This window comes from Eschrichtius robustus, chromosome 15 (assembly GCF_028021215.1).
Source record: "Eschrichtius robustus isolate mEscRob2 chromosome 15, mEscRob2.pri, whole genome shotgun sequence".
Taxonomy (NCBI): domain Eukaryota; kingdom Metazoa; phylum Chordata; class Mammalia; order Artiodactyla; family Eschrichtiidae; genus Eschrichtius; species Eschrichtius robustus.
This window is the reverse complement of record NC_090838.1, coordinates 82253867-82263668: the sequence shown is the minus strand read 5'-3', so window position 1 is coordinate 82263668 and position 9802 is coordinate 82253867. Positions and strand designations below refer to the sequence as shown.

The 9802-nt window shown below is 51.0% G+C and overlaps 1 protein-coding gene across 1 annotated transcript; it reads left to right on the top strand.

The window, feature by feature from the left end:
* The first annotated feature begins 2170 nt into the window (after nt 1-2170).
* Nucleotides 2171-7320, top strand: CD8A (CD8 subunit alpha). Its single transcript, XM_068564750.1, has 6 exons — nt 2171-2329; nt 2425-2790; nt 3367-3477; nt 3661-3775; nt 5070-5096; nt 7269-7320. Exons 1-6 carry the CDS (start codon nt 2281-2283, stop codon nt 7318-7320), a joined length of 720 nt encoding a protein of 239 aa, XP_068420851.1. The 5' UTR covers nt 2171-2280.
* The last annotated feature ends 2482 nt before the right edge of the window (nt 7321-9802 follow it).

Sequence of the window (9802 nt, the reverse complement as noted above, 5' to 3'; positions counted from 1 at the left end):
GATTGCATCTTTTGGCCAGAAGGGCCATTGAACATTCCTGCAGTGGGAACAGAGACGAAGCAAAATGGGAAACTATCTAAAAAGAGGATTGCCTTGTCAGTGGCCTATCTGGACTTGGCTGTTTCCTTGTCACCCTCATTGATGTAAGTTAAGGCACAGCACTGTGTCTACACAGCCAGGAACACACACACACATATATCGATATGCCAGGGGACCCGCTGCTGTGTGCCACAGTCATATTTACAGTTACAAAGGGTTTTCCTTCCCCCACCTGCCTGTCTTCCATCTGAAAATGTTACATGTGCATGAGTGACTCCTCAATGATACAGATACATTGTATCTACTACAGCCTTACTAGTAATTGCAAAAATTGAGAAACTGCTTAAATGTCTATTAATAGGAAAACTAAGTTAGGGAACACCCATGTAAAATGCGCCTCTTTAGAAATATGGAGTAGATCTACAGGTGCTGACACAGAAAGCTTTCTTCTGCTGTTAGACAAGAAAGGCAAGTTGCAAAAAATATGTGCATAGTACAACCATGTGTCAAAAATGGTGTGTAAGCAGCTGTTTATGCATAGATTATATCTGAGGAGCACACTTAACTGTTAACAGTGGTTTTCTCCGGAGAATGGATGATGGTGAGGAGAGCTGAGACAGGGAAATTTCCCCATACTCTTTTTTGTATTGTCTGAAGTTTTTCAAGAATACATAACTTTTGTAATTTAAAAGACACTGTAAAAAACATGTCTAAATATAAATGGTCCACGTTAGAGTAAGCACCTTTGATGCTTTGGGCGGAGGGCTGGGGGAGGGGGTTGAAATCAAAGTAGAAAAAAAAAAAAAAGAAGCCCACCCAACACTTAAGTTCAGACCGCACGAGGGGAGTACAGTTCTGCAAACACAGCTCAGCCCAAGCTGTGATGTGACATGCAACCTCGCGGGAGGGTGGGCGGGGGGGTGGGCGGGGGGGGGGGGGCCGGGGTGTGTGTCTGGAAAATAGTTCTCGCCACTGCCGCGGGGCAGAACTCACGGGTGGGGCAGACACATGGAACAGATAATGCCAGGTGGCTTTGAATCAGGCAGCAGCAGCATGAAGGGCACCCACTATGGGATGCAAAGTGGGAAGACCCTGAAGAAATGAGAGAGGGCACCCACTATGGGGCAGAAGGTTTCCGGATAGCAGAAGACATAAAGGAAGTGGCCAAGTGTGTGTCAGGTTCAGACAGGGAGAACTGTCTCCACCCAAGCATTCACCCAGGCTGCACACTTGTCCCCACCAAGCACCCATAGCCAGAGGTACAGAGGAGTGAAGTCCAAGTCCCCTAGCACGGGAGCTGGGCCCGGGGCGGAAACAGAACTGCATTCCAGGCATAGGGAACAGCAAAGGCAAGAGGAGCCCACAGTTCAGATAATCTCAAGCCCTGTGGGAATGCAGCGGTAGGTGGATGGGAAAGACCAGGGCAGAGGCTTGGGAGCAGCCAGAACCCAAAGGCTCGGAGCCAAGCCAGGGCTGAGCTGCCACGCGGTCCTGCAGGTCATGGAAGGTTGTGGGAGTGACACCATCAGATGCCCTTTCGGAGAATAATGTTCACAGCAGGGTGGCTGGGGGACTGGCCAGAAGAGGGGCTGGTGTGGAGGCTGTTGAGTGGGCGCCGGAAGGAGTGAGGCTGTGTGGCCAGGTGCAGCTGCTGGGGAAAGCCTGAAGGGTGTGGTCAGCAGAGGTCACACAAGGCTTGAGTGGCTGCTGCCCCTTGGAGCTCCGGAGGAGTGGGCCAGTCACGAACTCCTCTTCAGCCCTCAGGGCCCATTTTACGGCCCCAAAGCCCCACGGTGCCGGTGCTAGGGCCACTTTGAGTGAGGGCAAAGGAAGTGGACACTTTTCTCTCCTTCCTGCTCACTCACCCTCCCTTCTTGAAATCTCTCATCTCTATCCTCTGCCGCTGTCACACCCACAGGAGAGCCATTCCAAGGGCCACTTCCAAGCCCTTTTCCTTGTCCTCAAACCCGCGGTTCTCAACCATTCCCAGCTTCCCGTCAAGGCTGCCTCGACGGCCCCCATTCACGGACCCCAGCCCCCTCTCTGGGCTGGAAGGTGACAACCGCGAAAAGGAGGGCGACTCTCTCCTCCGCGGGACTTCACGTGACATCACATCCTCCGAACGCGAAATCGGCTCCGCGGCCGGCCGAAGGGCGCAACTTCCCCGGTCGGCGTCCCACTGGCTCCTGCGCTCCTCCGAGCTTCGAGCCGCGAGCGGAGCGGCGCCGCGGGGAGCGCGCCATGGCCTCGCCGGTGACCGCCCTGCTCCTGCCGCTGGCCCTGGTGCTCCGTGAGTTGGCGACCCCTGGGGAAGACGGGGCCGGGGCTGGCGGGGGGCGCGGGGCGCGGGGCTCCCGGCTCAGCCTCGCTGCCTGTGCCCCGCAGATGCCGCCGCTGTCCTCGAGTCATTCTCGTTCCGGATGTCGCCGGTGCAGGTGCAGGCTCGCCTGGGCGAGAAGGTGAAGCTGCACTGCGAGGTGCTGCAGTCCAGCATGACGTCGGGCTGCTCCTGGCTCTACCAGAAGCCCGGGGCCGCCTCCAGACCCATCTTCCTAGTGTACCTCTCCAGCACGCGGTCCAAGCCGGCCGAGGGGCTGGACACCAATTACATCTCCGGCGCCAAGGCCGAGGGCGCCAACTTCCACCTCACTCTGCACCGCTTCCGCGAGGAGGACCAAGGCTACTATTTTTGCTCGTTCATGAGCAACTCGGTTATGTACTTCAGCAATTTCGTGCCTGTCTTCTTGCCAGGTCCGGGCGCCCGGGGCGTGGCACCCCCTCGGTGTGGGGTTTGGGGCTCAGTCTGAGTCCGTTTTTCACACGCTTCGAGCCGCTTAGCGGCCCTGGGGGCTACTTAGATACTGTTCCCATTTCACAGTTGAGGAAACTGAGGCTAGGGGCTAGAGTGCGACTGGATAGGAACTGAAGATGGCTTTTTAGGTCCGGTTGATCTGGGCTCGAGTTCCGGGCTTGTGTGATCCTGGGCAAGTTGTACTTAAATTCTCTGAGCCTCCCTTTGCTGGTCAGTAAAATGCGGGTATCACCGCCAAGCCCACGAGGCTTCTGGTGGGGCCCTGGAGAGAGGCCGGGCGGAGGGGAGCGGGCCCTGCATTCACGTCCGAGGCGCCGGGTGCGGTTCGCGGACCAGGAGGTCCCACCCCATCTCCCCTGCCCTGAGCGCAGAGCTCCGCGCGGGCGGCGGTCTACGGCTCTTCCAGCGGAAAATCGGGAGGAGGCGCCCACTTGGCAAAGGCGCGCGGAGCAGTGGGGAGGGTTCGCGTGCACAGCTCCAGCCCGGCCCCTAACCACTCTCTGTTGCTCCCGCAGCGAAGCCCACCACGACGCCGGCGACGCCACCATCCACGTGGGCGCCCACCAAAGCGTTGCAGACTGTGTCTCCGCGCCCAGAGGTGTGCCGGCCCTCGGCGGGCAGCGCAGGTGAGGCGGGCGCGGGGAGAGTCCTCGCCAGGGGCAGCCCTGATCCTGCAGGTAGAGCCGAGGGCAGCCCGAGTGGTGGGGAAGCCGAGAGACGGAGCCGGGAGAAGGAAGTGTCCAGGCTGGCGGGGTGGGGTGAGGGATCCCGGGCCCGCTCCTAAATGTCGGCGTCTTCTGTGTCGTCAGTAGACACAAGGGGGCTGGATTTCTCCTGCGATATCTACATCTGGGCGCCCCTGGCCGGGACCTGCGCCATCCTTCTCCTGTTATTGGTCATCACGGTCATCTGCCACCGTCGTAAGTCCTAGGGAATCGCGGCGGGGAGAGTCCGCCCGACTCCCGCCCTTTGCGCGGCTTCGCTCTAGGCAGCCCTTGCCGGGAGTCGGAGTTGGAATTCCTGGGACTCCGAGCTGCTCCGCAGGGCCAGGCGCAGCCTTTGTCTTTCCTGGAGAGAGAACGCGGGAAGACCCCTTCGCGCTGCTCTTTCCACTCTCCGGGAGGTTTTTAGGAAGACAGTGCCCCGGAGCGGCAGCAGCAGGGGTGGGGTGTTCCCTGGGCAAAGCCTGTAGCAAGCACACAGGTCTGGGCTTATTACAAACGCCTGGGACAGGGGGCGGGGGGCGCGGCAGGGGGGGGGGGGCTCTGTGCCCCTGGGACCTGTGCCCGGGAGGGCTGGGTCAGAACCACGACAGGCAATGGTTTATTCTTGGTCCCCCTCCTTGCGAGCCCCCCGCCCCGTCTTGGATCCCACGCAGGTGATTGTACTAACCCACGTTCACCCACATCTGTATTTGCAATGTTTTTTATTTAACATCTTTATTGGAGTATAATTGCTTTACAATGGTGTGTTAGTTTCTGCTGTATAACAAAGTGAATTAGCTATACATATACATATATCCCCATATCTCCTCCCTCTTGCGTCTCCCTCCCATCCTCCTTATCCCATCCCTCTAGGTGGTCACAAAGTACCGAGCTGATCTCCCTGTGCTATGCGGCTGCTTCCCACTAGCTATCGATTTTACATTTGGTAGTGTGTATATGCAATGTTTTTTAAATTGATACAAAGAGGGATAGGAACGAAGCCCTCACCTGGACTCTCATGAGTTATAATCTTACTTACTGTAGAGCACAGGGAACTATGTTCAATATTTTGTAATAACCTATAATGGAAAAGAATCTGAAAAAATATATACATATTATTTGTATAACTGAATCACTTTGCCGTACAGCTGAAACTAACACCATATTGTAAACTGTCTACAATTTTTAAAAATTTTAATAATAACTATTAAAACCATAAAATATAAATATTATATCATGCTTTCTTTACAGCTTATTTCTTTATAATATAAATTAATCTTCACAGTGTCAATCATCATTATGCACTAATGTCATTTTACAAGTTTATTATGTCTTTTTTATAATGTCGATGTAGTTATTGTTTGCTTTAAATAAAATAGTCATAGCCACACTAGAAAAAAAAAAAAGAGTTATAATCCTAAATAAATAGGAAAAGTGAAGGAGAAACCATATTTGGGAACTATTCGTCGTGATGGGGCAGTCACTTTATCCCTTCTTTTTCCTTATCCAGGGAGCCGAAGACGTGTCTGCAAATGTCCCAGGTGAGTCTCTTATAACCTCTGGGCCTGCTAACCCCAGGCAGCCCTGGACACAGGTCCTGGCTCCCCAAGCAGCAGATGGTGGGAACCTTTCCCAGAAAGAGGCCATGGCAGTGGAGTCCTGGGGACCAGGGAGTCAGCATAGTGCCTGAACAAAGAGAGGCAGAAGGCTGACATTGGGGAAAAAATGGAGGCCCAGGTTGGGCTTAGGGGGAGAGAAGTGTGACTTCAGGAAATGTCTGTCTTATTTGGCCTAGTATCAAAAAGCCCATCTGAAGAATTCCCCCAATTAATCCTAGCTCCTCTGAAGACCTGTGGTCTATTTATCTGGATGATTCCAGCTGGGTCTTGTAGTTTTCTTAAGAAAACTTATTTTTTCCTATTGGCTTGGTCTAGACTTTTTTGAGAGACAGCCAGTTTTATCACCTGAACCAAATAAAGAATGGCCTCAGTTCCTAATTTCCCTGTGGCAATTCGGGGCCTTGATTTGCTGCCAAGGACTGGAGCAGGAAGAAAGGAGGACCAGGGGTAGGGGCAATTAGCTATCTGGCAGTTCGACTCCCTTATCCAGTTCCAGCCCATGATCTTTCTGAAGCGATTAGGAAAAAACAAAAACCAAAAACAGTGTCTGGAAGAGAGGCCTCAGTCTCCTCTCTTCTTCGACCTTCGGCCAGACAGCCCTGTGCTAACATCCTGCAAGCGCCCACTCTAGCCCAGCTCTGTGGTGGGAGTTATACCCAGGGTCTTCCTTACCCTCACAGCAACCCCATGGGGGAAACACCGCGGTGCCATCTCACAGATCACTGGCCCAGAGATCAGGAAACCTACCCAAGGTGGCAGAGATATGCTTACACTCCAATTATCAATAATATTGAATAATAACAACCATTTGATGAAAGCCTAAAGTGTACCAGTGCCATATATATATATATATATGTGTATATATATATATATATATATAAAAAGTTTCAAGTTTCATAACAACCTTTAAAATAGTTACTGTGACCACCATTTTACAGACGAGGAGACTGAGGCTTAGGACATTTAGTGACTTGTCCAAGGCCATACTGCTAGCAAGTAGCAGAGCTGCAACTGCTATTCAAAGCCCAGGCTCCTCTCTGTGGCTGGGGGCTGGGGCAGAGGGCGTTAACAATAACCAACTATATTCACCAGTTCCTTTCGGTAGGTGAAAATGTTTCAGGTTTTATACCTGGGGTTCACATTTCACACTCCTTGATGTTTCTCTGCAGGAAGCCAAGTTCACTGTCTTATACATCATTATTTTTAACAGTGGAAATGTAATGAATTTCCAATGCATATACTAGAGGTGATATACCAAGGGGATAAAGACTCTTTAAAAGCAGAGAAGGATTTTTAGCAATTTCAATATTCAGGGTACAGTTGGGAGCTTTTGGAGGAGAATCGTCCCTTATCTCTATCTTTTCTGAAAATTCTCATTTTGAAATGAGCAACTGAGAATAAAACTCTGCCCTGAAATACAAAGCTATGCAGATTAAAAATATGAGGAACTCACACATGAGTTAATAAACTCAGTGATGACCAAGGGCAGCTCAGCTTCAACACAGAGGTTTTGGAGGATGGTGTGTGTAGACATGACACTCACGATGAATCAGCCCATTTAGAAGGTGCCAGCCCAGTACTGAATTAACACATTTTTAGTGCAGCATCAAATTTGGGTTGTCAAAGGGACTTTCAGGTAAAGTAGCTCTGCTTGGTTGATGGTGGTGGTTCTTTCACATCCTCCCCTGTCACTGTGATCCTCCTGAGGGCTGAGAATCAAGTCAGATGATGGCTTGGTTATCAGCCTGCTTCTCTCACCTCCATGGGGACCTTGACAAAGTCTCTAAGAAGCTAGGCTAACTGGCTTCAGATCCTGGCTCCACCACCTCCTAGTTATGTGACCTTGGGCAAGTTCTCTAACTTCTCATCCCCAGTGGCTACCCCTCAGGTTGCCATGAGGATTAAACAAGATGGCACAAGGAAAGCTCTTGGCAGGGTTGCTGAGGTCATTCACCCAGTGCTGGTGCCGCAGGGACAAGTCCTCAGACCCCCATGAAGGCTGGGAGGTTGGTGAGGGGTGGGTAGACACGGGTGAATGCTGCATCGCATTGCAGGGGCTCTTGCTGCAGTGATGGTCACCTGCCTCTCTTCCAGGCCTGTGGTCAGACAGGGAGGCAAGCCCAGCCCTTCAGAGAGATGCACCTAGCATGGCGATGGGCCCCGCGTGACAGCCACTACAAGACTTCAAACTGAGAACTCTCCTGACAGGGAGAGCAAGAGTCCTTCCCTTTCGGTTTCTCCAGCCTTCCTTCCTTCCACATGTATTCATTCTCATTATTATTGTTTTCCTGGGGGTGGGGTGGGAAGGGTTAACTTTTTCTTTACGTGTTTACTTTAATTGACACAAAACGAGACTCTACCATGTCTACGGTACACCGCAAGGGTTATAATACCGTTGCGCTCCCATATTGGGGTAAAGGGGAGGTAGGCCAGAGCTATACCGCAAGCTGTGTTCTCAGAACCAGGCTGTGAGAGCTGGCGGGGGCCTCGGCACCCACTCAGCCCCAACCTCTTCCCCAGCCATTTACAAAGGAGGAGGCTGAAGCCCAGAGATGGGGGCAGCTGGACCAGAGTCCCAGCAGGGCTCAGGGCTCAACCTCCACACGGTTCAGGTCTCTCTTCTGGAGGCCTCTGTCTCAGCATGGGGAGCTGTGTCTCAAGCCTCAAGAGAACGAGTGATTTTTTGAGCACCTGTGATAGACCCATTACTGCGCCCAGAGCCCCAAGGAGGTAATGAAATAAGACAAGAGGACTTGACAGAGTTCTATGATGTAGCTGAACAGGATCAGACTTTTTAATAATCAAGCGTGAAACAATACAGGTAACAGGAATTCCTCAAATAAAGTGGAAGGGGTGAACTGAATCCTGGAAAATGAAGAACTAGACCTCTGAAGAAAACCTCTGTGAAATCCTGAAGTGGAGGCAGGATGGTTCTCCCAGCCCTTGCGTTGCAGAGGGACCCATGAAAGAGGAGAGGCTGCCCTTTGCAAACAAGATTTGAGCATCAGGAAAGCTGAAGGGAAGTCAGCTCTCTCTGAACTTGAGATTTTGTATTGGAACATGCTCCTGGGATCGTCGGTGAGTTTTTACAGTTTGTAAAGGCAGAATTGTGACAGCAGCTGGTACAGGCCCTGGCCTCCCCCAGACCAGCAGATGTGGGAACGTAGCAGACAGACTCTGGTGAGGAAGCTAAGAGCCCAAACTGCAGCCCTACACACGCGTTTCCTCTCTTACCGCGTTGTAGAAGAAATGCATGCTCATTGGAAGAAAAAACTTAAAAGATAAGGTAATAAGAATCACCCATAATTCTTTACCTCAGGAATAATCCATTGTTAATATTACGGTGTACATTCTTCCTGATTATTTTCTATGCATATATATAAAATATATACTTTTAAAAAATGGGATTGCACTATGCTTTTATAAGTGGCTTTAATAAACAAACATTTATGGCAAACTCTTTTTTTATTACTTGGCTGCATCGGGTTTTAGTTGCGGCACATGAGATCTTCGTTGCGGCATGCAGGATCTTTCGTTGCGGCGTGCGGGCTTCTCTCTAGTTGCAGCATGCAGGTTCTAGAGCGTGTGGGCTCATTAGTTGTGGTGCACAGGCTTAGCTGCCGCATGGCATGTGGAATGTTAGTTCCCCGACCAGGGATTGAACCCACATCCCCTGCATTGGAAGGCGGATTCTTAACCACTGGACCACCAGGGAAGTCCTATGGCATACTTCATAATAGCAAAATCTCATTCCATTTTTGGTTGTGCCATCATTTAACTGACTTGACATTTAATTGCTTTCAATTTTCCTCTACTATAATAACAAACACTACTAAAATGTTGCACACAGCTTTAGGAGGAATACCTAAAATTATTGGGTCACTGCCCACTTTCACCTTGGACCCCCCCCCCCCCATTTTCACATCAGTTGAAATGGATTCATCTCTTCTTGTATCATCTTCCTTCCTTTTGTTCTTTCTTGGCAACAGATGAGCTGATACTCCTCTCATAATAAATCACAAAATCTTCATTTCTGTTGTTCAGGTAAAATATACTTACTGAAAAGTGCACAAGTCGTAAGCATACAGCTCCAAGTCGCTATTAAATGAACACTCGCACACCCAGCACCAGGGCAGAAATAGAGCTTTCCCTGCCTCCCAGAATCTGCCTTCCACAGCCTTAATTTTTAAAAACAGTCTACTTTTAGAGAACAAAATTCTAGAGGAAAAAGTATCCCGAGTGTGGGAAAGCAGAAATGAAAGCTGAGAAAGTTCCTTTGAGACAAAATCTGGTTCTTGACCCCTCCTCACGAACATATCAAGCTAACCAGACCAGGGTTGGGGGGAGACACCCCAGGGACTGAGGCCCAGCTTGGAGTGGGTGCCAGGCTCTGGGGCTGTCTCTGGGTTCCCTGAAAGAGGTGAGGAGAGAAGCATCCCACAAAGGGCACTCCTCTCCTCATGGGAGAAACTTGTAAGGATGGCTGTCCTCATGCGACTAACTGGAGAGGATGGCCGTGGAGCACCAATGTCAGAGAATCTGAGCCAGGGCGAAGGGACAGGAAAAGAGCATTTCCTCTCCAACCTGCAGCTCAGGTGTAAGCAGCCGGGGAGCCATGCTAGGGAGGC